Here is a 26,766-nt window from a genome sequence, read left to right on the forward strand (position 1 = left end):
AGACCTGTCCACACAGTGCTCTGCTGCCACATAGGAGAGCGGACCTGTTCACACAGTGCTCTGCTGCCACATAGGAGAGCGGACCTGTTCACACAGTGCTCTGCTGCCACATAGGAGAGCGGACCTGTTCACACAGTGCTCTGCTGCCACATAGGAGCACGGACCTGTCCACACAGTGCTCTGCTGCCACATAGGAGAGCAGACCTGTCCACACAGTGCTCTGCTGCCACATAGGAGAGCGGACCTGTCCACACAGTGCTCTGCTGCCACATAGGAGAGCAGACCTGTCCACACAGTGCTCTGCTGCCACATAGGAGCACGGACCTGTCCAACCAGTGCTCTGCTGCCACATAGGAGAGCGGACCTTTTCACACAGTGCTCTGCTGCCACATAGGAGAGCGGACCTGTTCACACAGTGCTCTGCTGCCACATAGGAGCACGGACCTGTCCACACAGTGCTCTGCTGCCACATAGGAGAGCGGACCTGTCCACACAGTGCTCTGCTGCCACATAGGAGAGCGGACCTGTCCACCCAGTGCTCTGCTGCCACATAGGAGAGTGGACCTGTCCACACAGTGCTCTGCTGCCACATAGGTGAGCGGACCTGTCCACACAGTGCTCTGCTGCCACATAGGAGAGCGGACCTGTCCACACAGTGCTCTGCTGCCACATAGGAGAGGGGACCTGTCCACACAGTGCTCTGCTGCCACATAGGAGAGCGGACCTGTCCACACAGTGCTCTGCTGCCACATAGGAGAGCGGACCTGTCCACACAGTGCTCTGCTGCCACATAGGAGAGCGGACCTGTCCACACAGTGCTCTGCTGCCACATAGGAGAGCGGACCTGTCCACACAGTGCTCTGCTGCCACATAGGAGAGCGGACCTGTCCACACAGTGCTCTGCTGCCACATAGGAGAGCGGACCTGTCCACACAGTGCTCTGCTGCCACATAGGAGAGCGGACCTGTCCACACAGTGCTCTGCTGCCACATAGGAGAGTGGACCTGTCCACACAGTGCTCTGCTGCCACATAGGAGAGCGGACCTGTCCACCCAGTGCTCTTCTGCCACATAGGAGAGCGGACCTGTCCACACAGTGCTCTGCTGCCACATAGGAGAGCAGACCTGTCAACACAGTGCTCTGCTGCCACATAGGAGAGCGGACCTGTTCACACAGTGCTCTGCTGCCACATAGGAGCACGGACCTGTCCACACAGTGCTCTGCTGCCACATAGGAGAGCAGACCTGTCCACACAGTGCTCTGCTGCCACATAGGAGAGCGGACCTGTTCACACAGTGCTCTGCTGCCACATAGGAGCACGGACCTGTCCACACAGTGCTCTGCTACCACATAGGAGAGCGGACCTGTCCACACAGTGCTCTGCTGCCACATAGGAGCACGGACCTGTCCACCCAGTGCTCTGCTGCGACATAGGAGAGCAGACCTGTCCACACAGTGCTCTGCTGCCACATAGGAGAGCGGACCTGTTCACACAGTGCTCTGCTGCCACATAGGAGCACGGACCTGTCCACCCAGTGCTCTGCTGCCACATAGGAGAGCGGACCTGTCCACCCAGTGCTCTGCTGCCACATAGGAGAGCGGACCTGTCCACACAGTGCTCTGCTGCCACATAGGAGAGCTGACCTGTTCACACAGTGCTCTGCTGCCACATAGGAGAGCGGACCTGTCCACACAGTGCTCTACTGCCACATAGGAGAGCGGACCTGTCCACACAGTGCTCTGCTGCCACATAGGAGAGCGGACCTGTTCACACAGTGCTCTGCTGCCACATAGGAGCACGGACCTGTCCACCCAGTGCTCTGCTGCCACATAGGAGAGCGGACCTGTCCACCCAGTGCTCTGCTGCCACATAGGAGAGCGGACCTGTTCACACAGTGCTCTCCTCTTACACAGAGGAGCACGGACCTGTCCACCCAGTGCTCTGCTGCCACATAGGAGAGCGGACCTGTCCACCCAGTGCTCTGCTGCCACATAGGAGAGCGGACCTGTCCACACAGTGCTCTGCTGCCACATAGGAGAGCGGACCTGTCCACACAGTGCTCTGCTGCCACATAGGAGAGCGGACCTGTCCACACAGTACTCTCCTCTTACACAGAGGAGCAGACCTGTCCACACAGTGCTCTGCTGCCACATAGGAGAGCGGACCTGTCCACACAGTGCTCTGCTGCCACATAGGAGAGCAGACCTGTCCACACAGTGCTCTGCTGCCACATAGGAGAGCGGACCTGTTCACACAGTGCTCTGCTGCCACATAGGAGCACGGACCTGTCCACACAGTGCTCTGCTGCCACATAGGAGAGCGGACATGTCCACACAGTGCTCTGCTGCCACATAGGAGAGTGGACCTGTCCACACAGTGCTCTGCTGCCACATAGGAGAGCGGACCTGTTCACACAGTGCTCTGCTGCCACATAGGAGAGCGGACCTGTCCACACAGTGCTCTGCTGCCACATAGGAGAGCGGACCTGTCCACACAGTGCTCTGCTGCCACATAGGAGAGCGGACCTGTCCACACAGTGCTCTGCTGCCACATAGGAGAGCGGACCTGTTCACACAGTGCTCTGCTGCCACATAGGAGAGCGGACCTGTTCACACAGTGCTCTGCTGCCACATAGGAGAGCGGACCTGTCCACCCAGTGCTCTGCTGCCACATAGGAGAGCGGACCTGTCCACACAGTGCTCTGCTGCCACATAGGAGAGCGGACCTATCCACCCAGTGCTCTGCTGCCACATAGGAGAGTGGACCTGTCCACACAGTGCTCTGCTGCCACATAGGAGAGCGGACCTGTCCACACAGTGCTCTGCTGCCACATAGGAGAGCAGACCTGTTCACACAGTGCTCTGCTGCCACATAGGAGAGCGGACCTGTCCACCCAGTGCTCTGCTGCCACATAGGAGCACGGACCTGTCCACCCAGTGCTCTGCTGCCACATAGGAGAGTGGACCTGTCCACACAGTGCTCTGCTGCCACATAGGAGCACGGACCTGTCCACCCAGTGCTCTGCTGCCACATAGGAGAGTGGACCTGTCCACACAGTGCTCTGCTGCCACATAGGAGCACGGACCTGTCCACACAGTGCTCTGCTGCCACATAGGAGAGTGGACCTGTCCACACAGTGCTCTGCTGCCACATAGGAGAGTGGACCTGTCCACACAGTGCTCTGCTGCCACATAGGAGAGCGGACCTGTCCACACAGTGCTCTGCTGCCACATAGGAGAGCTGACCTGTCCACACAGTGCTCTGTTGCCACATAGGAGAGCGGACCTGTTCACACAGTGCTCTGCTGCCACATAGGAGCACGGACCTGTCCACACAGTGCTCTGCTGCCACATAGGAGAGCGGACCTGTCCACACAGTGCTCTGCTGCCACATAGGAGAGCGGACCTGTTCACACAGTGCTCTGCTGCCACATAGGAGCACGGACCTGTCCACCCAGTGCTCTGCTGCGACATAGGAGAGCAGACCTGTCCACACAGTGCTCTGCTGCCACATAGGAGAGCGGACCTGTTCACACAATGCTCTGCTGCCACATAGGAGAGCGGACCTGTCCACCCAGTGCTCTGCTGCCACATAGGAGCACGGACTTGTCCACCCAGTGCTCTGCTGCCACATAGGAGAGCGGACCTGTCCACACAGTGCTCTGCTGCCACATAGGAGAGCGGACCTGTTCACACAGTGCTCTGCTGCGACATAGGAGAGCAGACCTGTTCACACAGTGCTCTGCTGCCACATAGGAGAGCGGACCTGTCCACCCAGTGCTCTGCTGCCACATAGGAGAGCAGACCTGTTCACACAGTGCTCTGCTGCCACATAGGAGCACGGACTTGTCCACACAGTGCTCTGCTTCCACATAGGAGAGCAGACCTGTCCACCCAGTGCTCTGCTGCCACATAGGAGCACGGACCTGTCCACCCAGTGCTCTGCTGCCACATAGGAGAGCGGACCTGTTCACACAGTGCTCTGCTGCCACATAGGAGAGTGGACCTGTCCACCCAGTGCTCTTCTGCCACATAGGAGAGCGGACCTGTCCACCCAGTGCTCTGCTGCGACATAGGAGAGCGGACCTGTTCACACAGTGCTCTGCTGCCACATAGGAGAGCGGACCTGTTCACACAGTGCTCTGCTGCCACATAGGAGCACGGACCTGTCCACCCAGTGCTCTGCTGCGACATAGGAGAGCGGACCTGTCCACCCAGTGCTCTGCTGCCACATAGGAGAGCGGACCTGTCCACACAGTGCTCTGCTGCCACATAGGAGAGTGGACCTGTTCACACAGTGCTCTGCTGCCACATAGGAGAGCGGACCTGTTCACACAGTGCTCTGCTGCCACATAGGAGAGTGGACCTGTCCACACAGTGCTCTGCTGCCACATAGGAGAGCGGACCTGTTCACACAGTGCTCTGCTGCCACATAGGAGAGCGGACCTGTTCACACAGTGCTCTGCTGCCACATAGGAGAGCGGACCTGTTCACACAGTGCTCTGCTGCCACATAGGAGAGCGGACCTGTCCACACAGTGCTCTGCTGCCACATAGGAGAGTGGACCTGTTCACACAGTGCTCTGCTGCCACATAGGAGAGCGGACCTGTCCACCCAGTGCTCTGCTGCCACATAGGAGAGCGGACCTGTCCACACAGTGCTCTGCTGCCACATAGGAGCACGGACCTGTCCACCCAGTGCTCTGCTGCCACATAGGAGCACGGACCTGTCCACCCAGTGCTCTGCTGCCACATAGGAGAGCGGACCTGTTCACACAGTGCTCTGCTGCCACATAGGAGAGCGGACCTGTCCACACAGTGCTCTGCTGCCACATAGGAGAGCGGACCTGTCCACACAGTGCTCTGCTGCCACATAGGAGAGCGGACCTGTCCACACAGTGCTCTGCTGCCACATAGGAGAGCGGACCTGTTCACACAGTGCTCTGCTGCCACATAGGAGAGCGGACCTGTTCACACAGTGCTCTGCTGCCACATAGGAGAGCGGACCTGTCCACCCAGTGCTCTGCTGCCACATAGGAGAGTGGACCTGTCCACACAGTGCTCTGCTGCCACATAGGAGAGCGGACCTGTCCACACAGTGCTCTGCTGCCACATAGGAGAGCAGACCTGTTCACACAGTGCTCTGCTGCCACATAGGAGAGCGGACCTGTCCACCCAGTGCTCTGCTGCCACATAGGAGCACGGACCTGTCCACCCAGTGCTCTGCTGCCACATAGGAGAGTGGACCTGTCCACACAGTGCTCTGCTGCCACATAGGAGCACGGACCTGTCCACCCAGTGCTCTGCTGCCACATAGGAGAGTGGACCTGTCCACACAGTGCTCTGCTGCCACATAGGAGCACGGACCTGTCCACACAGTGCTCTGCTGCCACATAGGAGAGTGGACCTGTCCACACAGTGCTCTGCTGCCACATAGGAGAGTGGACCTGTCCACACAGTGCTCTGCTGCCACATAGGAGAGCGGACCTGTCCACACAGTGCTCTGCTGCCACATAGCAGAGCGGACCTGTCCACACAGTGCTCTGCTGCCACATAGGAGAGCGGACCTGTTCACACAGTGCTCTGCTGCCACATAGGAGCACGGACCTGTCCACCCAGTGCTCTGCTGCCACATAGGAGAGCGGACCTGTCCACACAGTGCTCTGCTGCCACATAGGAGAGCGGACCTGTCCACACAGTGCTCTGCTGCCACATAGGAGAGCTGACCTGTCCACACAGTGCTCTGTTGCCACATAGGAGAGCGGACCTGTTCACACAGTGCTCTGCTGCCACATAGGAGCACGGACCTGTCCACCCAGTGCTCTGCTGCCACATAGGAGAGTGGACCTGTCCACACAGTGCTCTGCTGCCACATAGGAGAGCGGACCTGTCCACACAGTGCTCTGCTGCCACATAGGAGAGCGGACCTGTTCACACAGTGCTCTGCTGCCACATAGGAGCACGGACCTGTCCACCCAGTGCTCTGCTGCGACATAGGAGAGCAGACCTGTCCACACAGTGCTCTGCTGCCACATAGGAGAGCGGACCTGTTCACACAATGCTCTGCTGCCACATAGGAGAGCGGACCTGTCCACCCAGTGCTCTGCTGCCACATAGGAGCACGGACTTGTCCACCCAGTGCTCTGCTGCCACATAGGAGAGCGGACCTGTCCACACAGTGCTCTGCTGCCACATAGGAGAGCGGACCTGTTCACACAGTGCTCTGCTGCGACATAGGAGAGCAGACCTGTTCACACAGTGCTCTGCTGCCACATAGGAGCACGGACCTGTCCACCCAGTGCTCTGCTGCCACATAGGAGAGCGGACCTGTTCACACAGTGCTCTGCTGCCACATAGGAGAGTGGACCTGTCCACCCAGTGCTCTTCTGCCACATAGGAGAGCGGACCTGTCCACCCAGTGCTCTGCTGCGACATAGGAGAGCGGACCTGTTCACACAGTGCTCTGCTGCCACATAGGAGAGCGGACCTGTTCACACAGTGCTCTGCTGCCACATAGGAGCACGGACCTGTCCACCCAGTGCTCTGCTGCGACATAGGAGAGCGGACCTGTCCACCCAGTGCTCTGCTGCCACATAGGAGAGCGGACCTGTCCACACAGTGCTCTGCTGCCACATAGGAGAGTGGACCTGTTCACACAGTGCTCTGCTGCCACATAGGAGAGCGGACCTGTTCACACAGTGCTCTGCTGCCACATAGGAGAGTGGACCTGTCCACACAGTGCTCTGCTGCCACATAGGAGAGCGGACCTGTTCACACAGTGCTCTGCTGCCACATAGGAGAGCGGACCTGTTCACACAGTGCTCTGCTGCCACATAGGAGAGCGGACCTGTTCACACAGTGCTCTGCTGCCACATAGGAGAGCGGACCTGTCCACACAGTGCTCTGCTGCCACATAGGAGAGTGGACCTGTTCACACAGTGCTCTGCTGCCACATAGGAGAGCGGACCTGTCCACCCAGTGCTCTGCTGCCACATAGGAGAGCGGACCTGTCCACACAGTGCTCTGCTGCCACATAGGAGCACGGACCTGTCCACCCAGTGCTCTGCTGCCACATAGGAGCACGGACCTGTCCACCCAGTGCTCTGCTGCCACATAGGAGAGCGGACCTGTTCACACAGTGCTCTGCTGCCACATAGGAGAGCGGACCTGTCCACACAGTGCTCTGCTGCCACATAGGAGAGCGGACCTGTCCACACAGTGCTCTGCTGCCACATAGGAGAGCGGACCTGTCCACACAGTGCTCTGCTGCCACATAGGAGAGCGGACCTGTTCACACAGTGCTCTGCTGCCACATAGGAGAGCGGACCTGTTCACACAGTGCTCTGCTGCCACATAGGAGAGCGGACCTGTCCACACAGTGCTCTGCTGCCACATAGGAGAGAGGACCTGTTCACACAGTGCTCTGCTGCCACATAGGAGAGCGGACCTGTCCACACAGTGCTCTGCTGCCACATAGGAGAGCGGACCTGTCCACACAGTGCTCTGCTGCCACATAGGAGAGCGGACCTGTCCACACAGTGCTCTGCTGCCACATAGGAGAGAGGACCTGTTCACACAGTGCTCTGCTGCCACATAGGAGAGCGGACCTGTTCACACAGTGCTCTGCTGCCACATAGGAGAGCGAACCTGTTCACACAGTGCTCTGCTGCCACATAGGAGAGCGGACCTGTCCACACAGTGCTCTGCTGCCACATAGGAGAGCGGACCTGTCCACACAGTGCTCTGCTGCCACATAGGAGAGCGGACCTGTCCACACAGTGCTCTGCTGCCACATAGGAGAGAGGACCTGTTCACACAGTGCTCTGCTGCCACATAGGAGAGCGGACCTGTTCACACAGTGCTCTGCTGCCACATAGGAGAGCGGACCTGTTCACACAGTGCTCTGCTGCCACATAGGAGAGCGGACCTGTCCACACAGTGCTCTGCTGCCACATAGGAGAGCGGACCTGTCCACACAGTGCTCTGCTGCCACATAGGAGAGTGGACCTGTCCACCCAGTGCTCTGCTGCCACATAGGAGCACGGACCTGTCCACCCAGTGCTCTGCTGCCACATAGGAGCACGGACCTGTCCACACAGTGCTCTGCTGCCACATAGGAGAGCGGACCTGTCCACACAGTGCTCTGCTGCCACATAGGAGAGCGGACCTGTCCACACAGTGCTCTGCTGCCACATAGGAGAGCGGACCTGTTCACACAGTGCTCTGCTGCCACATAGGAGAGCGGACCTGTCCACACAGTGCTCTGCTGCCACATAGGAGAGCGGACCTGTTCACACAGTGCTCTGCTGCCACATAGGAGAGCGGACCTGTCCACACAGTGCTCTGCTGCCACATAGGAGAGTGGACCTGTTCACACAGTGCTCTGCTGCCACATAGGAAAGCAGACCTGTCCACACAGTGCTCTGCTGCCACATAGGAGAGCGGACCTGTTCACACAGTGCTCTGCTGCCACATAGGAGAGCGGACCTGTTCACACAGTGCTCTGCTGCCACATAGGAGCACGGACCTGTCCACACAGTGCTCTGCTGCCACATAGGAGCACGGACCTGTCCACACAGTGCTCTGCTGCCACATAGGAGAGCGGACCTGTTCACACAGTGCTCTGCTGCCACATAGGAGCACGGACCTGTCCACACAGTGCTCTGCTGCCACATAGGAGCACGGACCTGTCCACACAGTGCTCTGCTGCCACATAGGAGAGCGGACCTGTTCACACAGTGCTCTGCTGCCACATAGGAGAGCGGACCTGTCCACCCAGTGCTCTGCTGCCACATAGGAGAGTGGACCTGTCCACCCAGTGCTCTGCTGCCACATAGGAGAGCGGACCTGTCCACACAGTGCTCTGCTGCCACATAGGAGAGCGGACCTGTTCACACAGTGCTCTGCTGCCACATAGGAGCACGGACCTGTCCACACAGTGCTCTGCTGCCACATAGGAGCACGGACCTGTCCACACAGTGCTCTGCTGCCACATAGGAGAGCGGACCTGTCCACACAGTGCTCTGCTGCCACATAGGAGAGCGGACCTGTCCACCCAGTGCTCTGCTGCCACATAGGAGAGCGGACCTGTTCACACAGTGCTCTGCTGCCACATAGGAGCACGGACCTGTCCACACAGTGCTCTGCTGCCACATAGGAGCACGGACCTGTCCACACAGTGCTCTGCTGCCACATAGGAGAGCGGACCTGTTCACACAGTGCTCTGCTGCCACATAGGAGAGCGGACCTGTCCACCCAGTGCTCTGCTGCCACATAGGAGAGCGGACCTGTCCACACAGTGCTCTGCTGCCACATAGGAGAGCGGACCTGTCCACACAGTGCTCTGCTGCCACATAGGAGAGCAGACCTGTTCACACAGTGCTCTGCTGTCACATAGGAGAGCGGACCTGTCCACACAGTGCTCTGCTGCCACATAGGAGAGCGGACCTGTCCACACAGTGCTCTGCTGCCACATAGGAGAGCGGACCTGTCCACACAGTGCTCTGCTGCCACATAGGAGACTGTATTATCGGGTCAGATACAATAAAATTACATATACTCGGTTATCTTCTTCCAGGCTCCTACCGTCCTGGTATAAGTCAGCCCTTTTCAATGAGCTGTATTTTGTGGCTGATGGCGGCACAATCTGGGTGGAACTTTTTGCGGATGACGCCAATGACGAGCTGATGAACGCTGGGCAACAACAGATGGCGGGCATGAAAAAAGTGCTGCAAGAATATGGCCGCTTTGCATATTTGGAAGGTGGGACCCCGCTTTTTCAACCTGTATTCACTGTATATTTTCCTGCCCCTCCATATACCTCCCTACAGATTAATTCCTGTGATTTTCCTTCTGTCTCCCCAGGACAGGAGTACCGCATGTACAACACATATGATGTGCATTTTTACGCCTCATTTGCTCTCATCATGTTATGGCCCCAGCTGGAGATCAGTCTTCAGTACGACATGGGTGAGTATAACTGTCTCTCAAAGTGACACATGCATGCAGAGGATACACCCCGTGAGACCCGCTGTATACCGGACCTGATGCACAAGATGGGCCATGTACTAGAAATACAATGTTGTATCATGAAATTGCAACATGAGATGACATATATACTACAGTTCAAAAGTATAGGGTCACTTAGATATTTCCTTATCTTTGAAAGAAAAGCACATTTTTTTCAATGAAGCTAAAATTAAATTAAACAAATCCCCTCTATACATTGTTATGTGGTAAATGACTATTCTAGCTGCAAACGTCTGGTTTTTAATGCAATATCTACATAGGTGTATAGAGGCCCATTTCCAACAACCACCACTCCAGTGTCTAATGGATCATTGTGTTTGCTAACTGATAGAAGGCTAATGGATGTTTAGAAAACCCTTGAAAACCCTTGTGCAAGTATGTTAGTACAGCTGAAAACAGTTTTGCTGATTAGAGAAGCTATAAAACTGACCTTCCTTTGAGCTAGTTGAGAATCTGGAGCATTACATTTGTTGGTTCCATAAACTCTCAAAATGGCCAGAAAAAAGAGAACTTTCATGTGAAACTCGACAGTCTATTCTTGTTCTTAGAAATGAAGGATATTCCATGCATGAAACTGCCAAGAAACTGAAGATTTCCCACAACGGTGTGTACTACTCCCTTCAGAGGAGAGCACAAACAGGCTGTAACCAGAGTAGAAAGAGAAGTGGGAGGCCGCGCTGCACAACTGAGCAACAAGACAAGCACATTACAGTCTCTAGTGTGAGAAATCCACGCCTCACAGGTCCTCAACTGGCAGCTTCATTAAATAGTACCCGCAAAACAGTGTCACCGTCTACAGTGAAGAGGCGACTCCGGGATGCTGCCTTCAGGGCAGAGTGGCAAACAAAAACCCATATCTGAGACTGGCTAATAAAAGGAAAAGATTAATATGGGCAAAACAACACAGACATTGGACAGAGGAAGATTGGAAAAGTGTTATGGACAGACGAATCGAAGTTTGAGGTGTTTGGATCACACAGAAGAACATTTGTGAGACGCAGAACAAGTGAAAAGATGCTGGAAGACTGCCTGACTCCATCTGTCAAGCATGGTGGAAGCAATGTGATGGTTTGGGGTTTCTTTGCTGTTGGTAAAGTAGAAGATTTATAAAATGTATTTTGAATAAGGAAGGCTATCACTCATTTTACAATGTCATACCCTGTGGACAGTGCTTGATTGGAGCCAATTTCATCCTACAACAGGACAATGACCCAAAGCAACCTCCAAATTATGCATGAACTATTTAGGGAAGAAGCCGGGAGCTGGTATATATGTGTAATGGAGGGGCCCAGTCACCAGATCTCAACCCTATAGAGCTGTTGTGGGAGCTGCTTGACCATATGGTGCACAAAAAGTGCCCATCAAGCCAATCCAACTTGTGGAGGGGGGAAAAATGGGGTGAAATATCTCCAGATTACCTCCGCAAATTAACAGCTAGAATGCCAAAGCTCTGCAAAGCTGGAATTGCTGCAAAGGAGCATTCTGTGCCGAAAGCAAAGTGTGAAGAGAAAATTTATTATTTCACGTAAAATCATTATTTCTAACCTCATCACTGTCTGGCCGATATTTTCTATTCATTACGCAACTCATTTGATAAATAAAAGTATGATTTGATTTTTCATGGAAAAGACAAAATTGTCTGGGTGACCCCAAACTTTTGAACTGTAGTGTATGCCTCAGTAGACCACAGTAGACTTGCCATATATCAGAAACCAGCTGTGAGACCTACTGTATACTGAAACACTGCACAAGATCCGCCAAAGACTGGCAACTCAATACAAGGCCCACCACACAAGACCAGCCAAATGCCGGAAATGCCCTACAAGATCCACCAAATGCTGATAATACCATGCAAGACTCATCGAGCTCCTGGAACACTACACTAGACCCCTCATAAACCGGGAACATCTAACAAAACTTACCGAATGCCGTGAACACCTACAAGACCTACTAAACTCTGTAAACACCATACAAGATCCACCGAGCACCTAGAACACCACAAAAGACCCCTCGTTTACCGGGAACATGCCTCAAAACCTGCCAAATGTTGGGAACACCTTACAAGACCCACTGAACACTGGGAACACCACAGAAGACCGCTCATATACCGGGAACATCCCACAAAACCTGCCAACTACTGGTAACAGCTTACAAGACCCACTGAACGCTGGGAACACCGTACAAGATCCAGAGAGCACCTAGAACACCACAAAAGACCCATTGTATAATAGTGAATTTCCCACAAGACCTGACGAATGCCGGGAAAACCCTACAAGACCCACCGAATGCTAGGAACACCATACGAGATCCACCAAGCATCTAGGAACAACAAAAGAGGTAGGAGCGCACCACTTAAATCAGGAATGAGTAAAGTACAAAGTCAAGGGGGTGCTATCTGGTGCAGTATGGACGTATAAGACAAGAGAAGGAGGGAAGCTACTGCACATAAAACAGATGCACACCAGTGATGAAAGATAAAAAAGAAGCCTTTATTAGGTACAAAATATTAAAAACATTAAAACCAAAGTGCAACATAAAAGACAAACAAGAGGTGAGGTCAGCCCGCCCTGGGCCGGAGGGTCGCCACAATAATTGGTCATAAACAATCAATATAAGAGTGGCAGTGCCGTGCACCTAAGTGCCAATATACAATGCTGAAAGATGGTCTATATACAGTCTGTGACAACAGGGAATACAGAGGTCGTATACAGCAAGTGAAAATATATGATACATAGAGATGGCCAATACCGGAATAATGAGCACAACAAGTACAAAGTGCACCGAGCCGATGTAAAGTGGTAAATGGAACACTTATATATACATTGGTACCAAGCATCTAGAACACCACAAAAGACCAGTCGTATACCAGTAACATCCCACATGAGCTGCTGAATGCCAGAAACACCCTACAAGACCCAATGACCGCTGGGAATACCATACAAGATCCACAGAGCACCTAGAACATCACAAAAAAACCCGCTTATACAGGGAACATCCCACACAAGACCTGCTGAATGCCAGGAACACCCTACAAGACCCACTGAACACTGGGAACACCATACAAGATCCACTGAGCACCTAGAACATCACAAAAGATCCCTTGTAAGCCGGGAACATCCCACAAGACCTGCCGCAAGCTGGAAACACACTGCAAGACCCACCAAACGCTGGGAACACCATTCAAGATCCAACGAGCACCTGGAATACCATACAAAATCAACCAAGCACCTGGAACACCACAAAAGACCCCTCGTATAAAGGGAACATTCCACAAGACCTGCTGAATGACAGGAACACCCTAGAAGACACACCAAACACTGTAACACCTTACAAGATTCACTGAGCCCCTGAAACACCACCATAGACTCCTCGTAAGCCGGCAACATCCCCCAATGCCAGGAACATCCTACAAGACCCACCGAATGCTGGGAACACCATACAAGAGCCACCGAGTACCTAGAACACCACAACAGACCCGTGTTATACAGGGAACACCACAAAAGACCCCTCGTATACCAGGAACATCATCCCACAAGATCAGCTGAATGAAAGGAACACCCTACAAGACCCATTGAATGCTACAAACGCCTTAAAAGACCTGTCGTATACAGTGAACATCACTAAAGACTTGTGTACCAGGAACATTCCACAAGACCCATCGTATACTAGAAACACCCTACAAGATCTACCAAATGTCAAAAAAAACATACAAAACATGCTGAATGTCAAGAAAACCACACATTATCTGCAGTGCTGAGAACATTGCAGTAGGTATGGAAAGTATTCAGACCCCTTTAAATTTTTCACTCTTTGTTTCATTGCAGCCATTTGGTAAATTCTCATTAATGTACACTCTGCACCCTATCCCCCACCTTGACAGAAAAAAACAGAAATGTAGAAATTTTTGCAAATGTATTAAACAAGAAAAACTGAAATATCACATGGTCATAAGTATTCAGCCCCTTTGCTCAGACACTCATATGTAAGTCCCATGCTGTCCATTTCTTTGTGATCCTCCTTGAGATGGTTCTACTCCTTCATTGGAGTCCAGCTGTGTGTAATTACACTGATAGGACTTGATTTGGAAAGGCGTAAACCTGTCTATATAAGACCTCACAGCTCATAGTTCATGTCAGACCAAATGAGAATCATGAGGTCAAAGGAACTGCCCAAAGAGCTCAGAGACAGAATTGTAGCAAGGCACAGATCTGGTCAAGGTTACAAAAGTATTTCTGCAGTGCTCAAGGTTCCTAAGAGCACAGTGGCCTCCATAATCCTAAAATAGAAGAAGTTGGGGACCACCAGAACTCTTCCTAGACCTGGCCGTTCAGCAAAGCTGAGCAATCATGGGAGAAGAGTCTTGGTGAGAGGTAAAGAAGAACCCCAAGATCACTGCGGCTGAGCTCCAGAGATGCAGGAGGGGGATGGGAGAAAGTTCCACAAAGTCACCTATCACTGCAGCCTCCACCAGTCAGGCCTTTATGGCAGAGTGGTCGACGGAAGCCTCTCCTCAGTGCAAGACATATAAAAGCCGCATAGAGTTTGAAAACAAAACACATGAAGGATCCCAGACTATGAGAAATAAGATTCTCTGGTCTGATTAGACGAAGATAGGAATTTCGGGTGATAATTCTAAGCAGTATGTGTGGAGAAAAACAGTTTGTTTAAAAGAACTGAGAGTCCTCAGTAGTTGATACCTTTTAGGGACTCTCAGTTCTTTTAGACAAACTTTTTTTATCTCTACTGGCTAACACGGTACAAAGATATATTTTACCTGGAGAAAACCAGGCACTGCTCATCACCTGCCCTATACAATCACCACAGTGAAAAATGGTGGAGGCAGCATCATGCTATGGGGGCAGGGACAGGACGACTGGCTGCAATTGAAGGAAAGATGAATGCGGCCAAATACAGAGAGATCCTGGAAGAAAACCTCTTCCATAGTGCTCTGGACCTCAGACTTGGCCGAAGGTTCACCTTCCAACAAGACAATGACCCTAAGCACACAGCTAAAATAACAAAGGAGGGGGCTTCAGAACAATTATGTGACCATTCTTGACAGGCCCAACCAGAGCCCTGACCTAAACCCAATTGAGCATCTCTGGAGAGACCTGAAATTGGCGTCCACCAACGTTCACCTTCCAACCTGACGGGACTGGAGAGAATCTGCAAGGAAGAATGGCAGAGGATCCCCAAATCCAGGATCCCAAGAAGACTCATGGCTGTACTAGCTCAAAAGGGAGGGTGCCTCTACCCAATACTGAGCAAAGGGGATGAATATTTATGAGCATGTGGTATGCTGAGCAAGGGGGATGAATATTTATGACCATGGGATATTTCAGTTTTTTCTTGTTTAATATATCTGCAAAAATGTCTACATTTTTGATTTTTTCTGTCAAGATAGGGGATGGGGGGGCAGAGTGTACATTAATGAGATAAAAATTGAACTTTTTTGAATTTAACAAATGGCTGCAATGAAACCCATAGTGACAAATTTAAAGGTGTCTGAATACTTTCCATACCCACTGTATACCAGGAACACCACCCAAGACCCACTGAATGCCAGGAACACCTCAAAAAGGCTGCGGCCTACTGGAATACCATACAAGCCCCACAGGGAACACCCCACAAGTCCTGCCGAATGCCTGGAGTGCCACACAAAACCTACTGTAGGCCTGCTGTATACAGAGAACACCCCACAATGCCCGCCATATACTGGGAACACTCCACAAGACCCACCATATACAGAGAGTACTCCACAAGGCAGGCGATATGCGTGGAACACCCTAAAATAACTGCTGCATAGAAGGAACACTCCATAATTCCCGCTATATACAGAGAATATGCCACAAGGCCAGCCATATAACAGGAGCGTCCCATATTAGCCACCAAATGCGAGGAACTCTTCAGAAGACCCACCATATAGCAGGAACACTCCATAAGACCCATCAAATGCCAGCAACACCCCACAAGGTCTGCTGTATATCGGGAATACCTCACAAGATCCACCATATACAGGGATCATCCCACAATACCCACCATATAATGGGAACCCTCCATAGGACCCACCAAATGCCAGCCACACCCAATGGTATACCGGGAACACCCCACAAGGTCTGCCGTATACTGGGAACACTCCACAAGGGCCAACGTATACTAGGAACACCCCACAAGGTTCGCCATATACAGGGGACACACCAAGGGCCGGCAGTAAACATGCTATTTTGCAGATTATTCCGTTGTCTTGACTGCTTGTCACAGTCTGTCGGATCGATCTGCTTTTCCTTTTTTCCTCACTCCAAAACTTCAAGTTGAAGATGTGATTGCTCACTGCTGACAACATTTCTGCCTGATAAGGCACAATGTCACCAGGTAATCAATGTGTTATCCAGGAATGGTGGGTGTTTGGTACAGTGAGGTGTCAGTGGCATCCAGTGTTTCTCCTGGTAGGCCTCTCCACCACCTGGGATTCCCGCGCTCACACCTTCCGCCTTCAGTTGGTGCTGAGCTGTAAGTCTGTCAGTCAGTAGGTGTTATCAACCTGAGTGACTGATCGCAAGGTTTATTCTCCCTTCATTTCTTAGCGGCTGCAGTTGTGCATGAGGATCCAGAGAGGAGAAAATATTTAATGAGTGGCTCGTTGGCTCCGGTGAAGAGCAGGAATGTTGTCCCCCATGACATTGGAGATCCAGGTATGACTTCCATGAGGGTCTTTCCTTTCCCTTCATTTTTTTTTTATTTATTTTGTTGACATATTTCCTCTTCCTATCTCAAAGAGGATGAGCCATGGCAGAAACTAAACGCCTACCTTATCCATGACACTGCTGACTGGAAAGACCTAAACCTCAAGTTTGTTCTGCAAGTCTACAGAGATTACCACATAACCAAGAGTTCCACCTACTTAAGAGACATGTGGCCCGTCTGCCAGGTAAATATCACATAACACAGAGCTCCTCCCATCTGTATGACATGTGACTGGTCTGCCAGGTACATATTACATGACCCGGAGCTCCTCCCACCTGTATGACCCCCCCAGCTCCTCCCCCCTGTTGACATGTGACTGGTCTGCCAGATAAATATCACATGACCCGGAGTTCCTCCCACCTGTACGACCAAGAGCTGCTGCCACCTGTATGACCAAGAGCTCCTCCCACCTGTTAGACATGTGACTGGTCTGCCAGGTAAATATCACAGGACCCGGAGCTCCTCCCCCTGTATGACATGTGACTGGTCTACCAGATAAATATCACGTGACCCGGAGCTCCTTCCACCTGTATGACATGTAACTGGTCTTCCAGGTAAATATCATGTGACCTGGATCGCCTCCCACCTGTTTGACTTGGCTGGCTCGACAGTACACAGGGGTGACTTGGTTCTGCAGTGCCTGGAGGTGACCCAGCTGAGTAGTGCCCAGTGGTGAATCTGTATAGCACTGCCTGGACGTGACCCGGTTGGGTAGTCCGCGGAGGTGACCCGGTTGGGCAGTGGCTAGAGGTGACCCGATTCTGCACTGCATGGTGGTGACCCGGTTCTGTACTGCCCGGAAGTGACTCGATTGGGCAATGCCCGGAGGTGACTCGGTTTGGCAGTGCCCGAAGGTGACCTAGTGGGCAGTGCCTGGTAGTACCTGGTTCTGCAGTGCCCAGGATGACCCAGTGCTTCTTTCCCCACAGGCCGTCATGGACACTGCGCTGAGGTTCGATCAGGATGGTGACGGGCTGATTGAGAATTCGGGGTTTCCTGATCAGACGTATGATGGATGGATGATGACCGGACCCAGGTGAGGAGGCAGGAGACAATGGGGGGAGGATAGTAACATATATCGGCCTAGCTATAATAATGTCTGCAATGTGTGCGTGAGGGGGGCTGGACTTTTTGAAAAATCCATAATTTTGTGATATTTGTAGCTCTAATAATACAAAAGTTATCTGATAATGACTGCTGGGGGAGTAGGAGAGGAAATAATTGTAATTTCCTCTCCCCTTTCCCCCAGCAGTCTTTATCTCCTTTCCCCCTCCCCCCTATCAGCCATGATAATGTACCTATGTTGTCCCCTGTAGTAATGTGCCCATCCTTGTCCGCATCCTGTAGTAATTATAGCCCTCCTTGTCCCCTTCCTGTAGTAATGTGCCCATCCTTGTCCCCATCCTGTAGTAACGTGCCCATCCTGTAGTAATGTGCCCATTCTTGTCCCCATCCTGTAGTAATGTGCCCATCCTTGTCCCAAATCTATAGTAATGTGCCCATCCTTGTCCCGATCTTGTAGTAATGTGCCCATCCTTGTCCCCTTCCTGTAGTAATGTTCCCATCCTTTTCCCCATCCTGTAGTAATGTGCCCATCCTTGTCACCATCTTGTAGTAATGTGCCCATCCTTGTCCCGATCTTGTAGTAATGTGCCCATTCTTGTCCCGATCCTGTAGTAATGTGCCCATCCTTGTCACCATCTTGTAGTAATGTGCCCATTCTTGTCCCCATCCTGTAGTAATGTGACCCTCCTTGTACCCTTCCTGTAGTAATGTGCTCATCCTTGTCCCCATCCTGTAGTAACGTGCCCATCCTTGTCCCGATCTTGTAGTAATGTGCCCATCCTTGTCCCCATCCTGTAGTAATGTGCCCATCCTGTAGTAATGTGCCCATCCTTGTCCTGATCTTGTAGTAATGTGCCCATCCTGTAGTAATGTGCCCATCCTTGTCCCCATCCTGTAGTAATGTGCCCATCCTTGTCCCCATCCTGTAGTAATGTGCCTATTCTTGTTCCCTTCTAGTAGCAATGTCACATGCTGGCCTCTGATTGGCCAGCGGCTGCCCTTAGTGAAGCTCTGCAGAGGTTTCCTGTGAGTGGCAGCGGAAAGCATCTGAAGTAAAGTGCAGATGGCTGTAGCCCCCAGCATAGGGCTGCGATCGTCAGGGGGCCTGCGGGCTGCAAGAAGCTGCCTCATGGACCGCATGTGGCCCGAGGCCCGCTTGTTTGAGACCCCCGGGTTAGAGAGAGGTGTGTTACTTACTGCGTGGTACATAAGCACACCTCACTCCGGACCCTGATTAAAGATACAGAACACAAATTACCGGCAGCTGCATCCCGATCTACAAGACAAGCCGCAGTCACCAGTGATTTAACTAGACCAGCATCTGCGGCCTCACCAGGCCGGTCATTTCAGATCAGCTGAGCTGCACATGCAGTTGTAGTTCAGTCACCAGCTGCTGCGGCTTGTCTTATAGATCTGGATGCGGCTGCCTGCCCCTGACATCGAACGCAGACATATTCACCCTCGAGCGGCATGTATACATCTCACAAGACGCACACCTGAGAGCATAGTCCATGGGGCACATACTAAATGGGGATAATCGGTACAGAGAAAAACAATACAAAACTAGAAAGGTAACACCAAACTATGATCTTGTGTCAAACTATCATATTGTGTTGAAAACTATGGACTTTACTGCAACCCTCGCACGCTCGGTAACCCTCGCACGCTCAGTAACCCTCGCACGCTCAGTAACCCTCGCACGCTCGGTAACCTTCGCACGCTCGGTAACCCTCACACGCTCGGTAACCCTCGCACGCTCGGTAACCCTCGCACGCTCGGTAACCCTCGCACGCTCGGTAACCCTCGCACGCTCGGTAACCCTCGCACGCTCAGTAACCCTCGCACGCTCAGTAACCCTCTATAGCTGTGGCTGGGATTAGTAGGCCTGGAACAATCTAATAACAGATGTAGCTGCTACAAACAATTAGTCTCCTGACACAAATCACAGGACCCTATAGTCTTGAGTCTATGATGTGTGGGGGACTTATCTGTATATAACGATGCCTGTATCTCTCAGCTCGTACTGCGGGGGGCTCTGGTTGGCCGCTCTGTGTATGATGTGTCAGATGGCCGGTGATCTTGGGGACGAGGATGCTCACAGCAAGTTCTCTACTATCCTCACCAGAGGAAAAGAAGCATTCGAGAGGCTGCTATGGAACGGTAAGTGTCCTGTGCACAGTATGTTACGTATGAAGATAGTACTCTATATACCCAAGACACTCTCTATGGTGCTGATAATGGTGAGGTGGTGCTAGTACCCGGGATACTGTACACTGCTGATAATGGTGAGGAGGTGCTAGTACCCGGGATACTGTACACTGCTGATAATGGTGAGGAGGTGCTAGTACCCGGGATACTGTACACTGCTGATAATGGTGAGGAGGTGCTAGTACCCGGGATACTGTACACTGCTGATAATGGTGAGGAGGTGCTAGTACCCGGGATACTGTACACTGCTGATAATGGTGAGGAGGTGCTAGTACCCGGGATACTGTACACTGCTGATAATGGTGAGGAGGTGCTAGTACCCGGAATACTGTACACTGCTGAGAATGGTGAGGAGGTGCTAGTACCCGGGATACTGTACACTGCTGATAATGGTGAGGAGGTGCTAGTACCCGGGATACTGTACACTGCTGATAATGGTGAGGAGGTGCTAGTACTCGGGATACTGTACACTGCTGATAATGGTGAGGAGGTGCTAGTACCCGGGATACTGTACACTGCTGATAATGGTGAGGAGGTGCTAGTACCCGGGATACTGTACACTGCTGATAATGGTGAGGAGGTGCTAGTACCCGGGATACTGTACACTGCTGATAATGGTGAGGAGGTGCTAGTACCCGGGATACTGTACACTGCTGAGAATGGTGAGGAGGTGCTAGTACCCGGGATACTGTACACTGCTGATAATGGTGAGGAGGTGCTAGTACCCGGGATACTGTACACTGCTGAGAATGGTGAGGAGGTGCTAGTACCCGGGATACTGTACACTGCTGATAATGGTGAGGAGGTGCTAGTACCCGGGATACTGTACACTGCTGATAATGGTGAGGAGGTGCTAGTACCCGGGATACTGTACACTGCTGATAATGGTGAGGAGGTGCTAGTACCCGGGATACTGTACACTGCTGATAATGGTGAGGTGGTGCTAGTACCCGGGATATTGTACACTGCTGATAATGGTGAGGTGGTGCTAGTACCCGGGATACTGTACACTGCTGATAATGGTGAGGAGGTGCTAGTACCCGGGATACTGTACACTGCTGATAATGGTGAGGAGGTGCTAGTACCCGGGATACTGTACACTGCTGATAATGGTGAGGTGGTGCTAGTACCCGGGATACTGTACACTGCTGATAATGGTGAGGAGGTGCTAGTACCCGGGATACTGTACACTGCTGAGAATGGTGAGGAGGTGCTAGTACCCGGGATACTGTACACTGCTGATAATGGTGAGGAGGTGCTAGTACCCGGGATACTGTACACTGCTGATAATGGTGAGGAGGTGCTAGTACCCGGGATACTGTACACTGCTGATAATGGTGAGGAGGTGCTAGTACTCGGGATACTGTACACTGCTGATAATGGTGAGGAGGTGCTAGTACCCGGGATACTGTACACTGCTGATAATGGTGAGGAGGTGCTAGTACTCGGGATACTGTACACTGCTGATAATGGTGAGGTGGTGCTAGTACCCGGGATACTGTACACTGCTGATAATGGTGAGGAGGTGCTAGTACTCGGGATACTGTACACTGCTGATAATGGTGAGGAGGTGCTAGTACCCGGGATACTGTACACTGCTGATAATGGTGAGGAGGTGCTAGTACTCGGGATACTGTACACTGCTGATAATGGTGAGGAGGTGCTAGTACCCGGGATACTGTACACTGCTGATAATGGTGAGGAGGTGCTAGTACCCGGGATACTGTACACTGCTGATAATGGTGAGGAGGTGCTAGTACTCGGGATACTGTACACTGCTGATAATGGTGAGGAGGTGCTAGTACCCGGGATACTGTACACTGCTGATAATGGTGAGGAGGTGCTAGTACCCGGGATACTGTACACTGCTGATAATGGTGAGGAGGTGCTAGTACCCGGGATACTGTACACTGCTGATAATGGTGAGGAGGTGCTAGTACCCGGGATACTGTACACTGCTGATAATGGTGAGGAGGTGCTAGTACCCGGGATACTGTACACTGCTGATAATGGTGAGGAGGTGCTAGTACTCGGGATACTGTACACTGCTGATAATGGTGAGGCGGTGCTAGTACCCGGGATACTGTACACTGCTGATAATGGTGAGGAGGTGCTAGTACCCGGAATACTGTACACTGCTGATAATGGTGAGGAGGTGCTAGTACCCGGAATACTGTACACTGCTGATAATGGTGAGGAGGTGCTAGTACCCGGAATACTGTACACTGCTGATAATGGTGAGGAGGTGCTAGTACCCGGGATACTGTACACTGCTGATAATGGTGAGGAGGTGCTAGTACCCGGGATACTGTACACTGCTGATAATGGTGAGGAGGTGCTAGTGCCCGGGATACTGTACACTGCTGATAATGGTGAGGAGGTGCTAGTACCCGGGATACTGTACACTGCTGATAATGGTGAGGAGGTGCTAGTACCCGGGATACTGTACACTGCTGATAATGGTGAGGAGGTGCTAGTACCCGGGATACTGTACACTGCTGATAATGGTGAGGAGGTGCTAGTACCCGGGATACTGTACACTGCTGATAATGGTGAGGAGGTGCTAGTACCCGGGATACTGTACACTGCTGATAATGGTGAGGAGGTGCTAGTACCCGGGATACTGTACACTGCTGATAATGGTGAGGAGGTGCTAGTACCCGGGATACTGTACACTGCTGATAATGGTGAGGAGGTGCTAGTACCCGGGATACTGTACACTGCTGATAATGGTGAGGAGGTGCTAGTACCCGGGATACTGTACACTGCTGATAATGGTGAGGAGGTGCTAGTACCCGGGATACTGTACACTGCTGATAATGGTGAGGAGGTGCTAGTACCCGGGATACTGTACACTGCTGATAATGGTGAGGAGGTGCTAGTACCCGGGATACTGTACACTGCTGATAATGGTGAGGAGGTGCTAGTACCCGGGATACTGTACACTGCTGATAATGGTGAGGAGGTGCTAGTACCCGGGATACTGTACACTGCTGATAATGGTGAGGAGGTGCTAGTACCCGGGATACTGTACACTGCTGATAATGGTGAGGAGGTGCTAGTACCCGGGATACTGTACACTGCTGATAATGGTGAGGAGGTGCTAGTACTCGGGATACTGTACACTGCTGATAATGGTGAGGAGGTGCTAGTACCCGGGATACTGTACACTGCTGATAATGGTGAGGAGGTGCTAGTACCCGGGATACTGTACACTGCTGATAATGGTGAGGAGGTGCTAGTACCCGGGATACTGTACACTGCTGATAATGGTGAGGAGGTGCTAGTACCCGGGATACTGTACACTGCTGATAATGGTGAGGAGGTGCTAGTACCCGGGATACTGTACACTGCTGATAATGGTGAGGAGGTGCTAGTACTCGGGATACTGTACACTGCTGATAATGGTGAGGAGGTGCTAGTACTCGGGATACTGTACACTGCTGATAATGGTGAGGAGGTGCTAGTACCCGGGATACTGTACACTGCTGATAATGGTGAGGAGGTGCTAGTACCCGGGATACTGTACACTGCTGATAATGGTGAGGAGGTGCTAGTACCCGGGATACTGTACACTGCTGATAATGGTGAGGAGGTGCTAGTACCCGGGATACTGTACACTGCTGATAATGGTGAGGAGGTGCTAGTACCCGGGATACTGTACACTGCTGATAATGGTGAGGAGGTGCTAGTACCCGGGATACTGTACACTGCTGATAATGGTGAGGAGGTGCTAGTACCCGGGATACTGTACACTGCTGATAATGGTGAGGAGGTGCTAGTACCCGGGATACTGTACACTGCTGATAATGGTGAGGAGGTGCTAGTACCCGGGATACTGTACACTGCTGATAATGGTGAGGAGGTGCTAGTACCCGGGATACTGTACACTGCTGATAATGGTGAGGAGGTGCTAGTACCCGGGATACTGTACACTGCTGATAATGGTGAGGAGGTGCTAGTACCCGGGATACTGTACACTGCTGATAATGGTGAGGAGGTGCTAGTACCCGGGATACTGTACACTGCTGATAATGGTGAGGAGGTGCTAGTACCCGGGATACTGTACACTGCTGATAATGGTGAGGAGGTGCTAGTACCCGGGATACTGTACACTGCTGATAATGGTGAGGAGGTGCTAGTACCCGGGATACTGTACACTGCTGATAATGGTGAGGAGGTGCTAGTACCCGGGATACTGTACACTGCTGATAATGGTGAGGAGGTGCTAGTACCCGGGATACTGTACACTGCTGATAATGGTGAGGAGGTGCTAGTACCCGGGATACTGTACACTGCTGATAATGGTGAGGAGGTGCTAGTACCCGGGATACTGTACACTGCTGATAATGGTGAGGAGGTGCTAGTACCCGGGATACTGTACACTGCTGATAATGGTGAGGAGGTGCTAGTACCCGGGATACTGTACACTGCTGATAATGGTGAGGAGGTGCTAGTACCCGGGATACTGTACACTGCTGATAATGGTGAGGAGGTGCTAGTACCCGGGATACTGTACACTGCTGATAATGGTGAGGAGGTGCTAGTACCCGGGATACTGTACACTGCTGATAATGGTGAGGAGGTGCTAGTACCCGGGATACTGTACACTGCTGATAATGGTGAGGAGGTGCTAGTACCCGGGATACTGTACACTGCTGATAATGGTGAGGAGGTGCTAGTACCCGGGATACTGTACACTGCTGATAATGGTGAGGAGGTGCTAGTACCCGGGATACTGTACACTGCTGATAATGGTGAGGAGGTGCTAGTACCCGGGATACTGTACACTGCTGATAATGGTGAGGAGGTGCTAGTACCCGGGATACTGTACACTGCTGATAATGGTGAGGAGGTGCTAGTACCCGGGATACTGTACACTGCTGATAATGGTGAGGAGGTGCTAGTACCCGGGATACTGTACACTGCTGATAATGGTGAGGAGGTGCTAGTACCCGGGATACTGTACACTGCTGATAATGGTGAGGAGGTGCTAGTACCCGGGATACTGTACACTGCTGATAATGGTGAGGAGGTGCTAGTACCCGGGATACTGTACACTGCTGATAATGGTGAGGAGGTGCTAGTACCCGGGATACTGTACACTGCTGATAATGGTGAGGAGGTGCTAGTACCCGGGATACTGTACACTGCTGATAATGGTGAGGAGGTGCTAGTACCCGGGATACTGTACACTGCTGATAATGGTGAGGAGGTGCTAGTACCCGGGATACTGTACACTGCTGATAATGGTGAGGAGGTGCTAGTACCCGGGATACTGTACACTGCTGATAATGGTGAGGAGGTGCTAGTACCCGGGATACTGTACACTGCTGATAATGGTGAGGAGGTGCTAGTACCCGGGATACTGTACACTGCTGATAATGGTGAGGAGGTGCTAGTACCCGGGATACTGTACACTGCTGATAATGGTGAGGAGGTGCTAGTACCCGGGATACTGTACACTGCTGATAATGGTGAGGAGGTGCTAGTACCCGGGATACTGTACACTGCTGATAATGGTGAGGAGGTGCTAGTACCCGGGATACTGTACACTGCTGATAATGGTGAGGAGGTGCTAGTACCCGGGATACTGTACACTGCTGATAATGGTGAGGAGGTGCTAGTACCCGGGATACTGTACACTGCTGATAATGGTGAGGAGGTGCTAGTACCCGGGATACTGTACACTGCTGATAATGGTGAGGAGGTGCTAGTACCCGGGATACTGTACACTGCTGATAATGGTGAGGAGGTGCTAGTACCCGGGATACTGTACACTGCTGATAATGGTGAGGAGGTGCTAGTACCCGGGATACTGTACACTGCTGATAATGGTGAGGAGGTGCTAGTACCCGGGATACTGTACACTGCTGATAATGGTGAGGAGGTGCTAGTACCCGGGATACTGTACACTGCTGATAATGGTGAGGAGGTGCTAGTACCCGGGATACTGTACACTGCTGATAATGGTGAGGAGGTGCTAGTACCCGGGATACTGTACACTGCTGATAATGGTGAGGAGGTGCTAGTACCCGGGATACTGTACACTGCTGATAATGGTGAGGAGGTGCTAGTACCCGGGATACTGTACACTGCTGATAATGGTGAGGAGGTGCTAGTACCCGGGATACTGTACACTGCTGATAATGGTGAGGAGGTGCTAGTACCCGGGATACTGTACACTGCTGATAATGGTGAGGAGGTGCTAGTACCCGGGATACTGTACACTGCTGATAATGGTGAGGAGGTGCTAGTACCCGGGATACTGTACACTGCTGATAATGGTGAGGAGGTGCTAGTACCCGGGATACTGTACACTGCTGATAATGGTGAGGAGGTGCTAGTACCCGGGATACTGTACACTGCTGATAATGGTGAGGAGGTGCTAGTACCCGGGATACTGTACACTGCTGATAATGGTGAGGAGGTGCTAGTACCCGGGATACTGTACACTGCTGATAATGGTGAGGAGGTGCTAGTACCCGGGATACTGTACACTGCTGATAATGGTGAGGAGGTGCTAGTACCCGGGATACTGTACACTGCTGATAATGGTGAGGAGGTGCTAGTACCCGGGATACTGTACACTGCTGATAATGGTGAGGAGGTGCTAGTACCCGGGATACTGTACACTGCTGATAATGGTGAGGAGGTGCTAGTACCCGGGATACTGTACACTGCTGTATAATGGTCGAGGATGGTGCTAGTACCCGGGATA

At 52.1% G+C, this 26,766-nt stretch overlaps 1 protein-coding gene across 1 annotated transcript in view; it reads left to right on the plus strand.

The window, feature by feature from the left end:
• GBA2 (glucosylceramidase beta 2) overlaps positions 1-26,766 on the plus strand; it is a 165,392-nt gene that overhangs the window by 134,688 nt on the left and 3,938 nt on the right. Inside the window, 6 exon segments of the mRNA XM_075330500.1 lie at positions 9,577-9,761; positions 9,864-9,968; positions 16,613-16,720; positions 16,805-16,956; positions 17,702-17,808; positions 19,855-19,997. Coding sequence (XP_075186615.1) covers positions 9,577-9,761; positions 9,864-9,968; positions 16,613-16,720; positions 16,805-16,956; positions 17,702-17,808; positions 19,855-19,997 — 800 coding nt within the window.

This window comes from Anomaloglossus baeobatrachus, chromosome 1 (genome assembly GCF_048569485.1).
Source record: "Anomaloglossus baeobatrachus isolate aAnoBae1 chromosome 1, aAnoBae1.hap1, whole genome shotgun sequence".
In the NCBI taxonomy this organism is placed as follows: Eukaryota; Metazoa; Chordata; class Amphibia; order Anura; family Aromobatidae; genus Anomaloglossus; species Anomaloglossus baeobatrachus.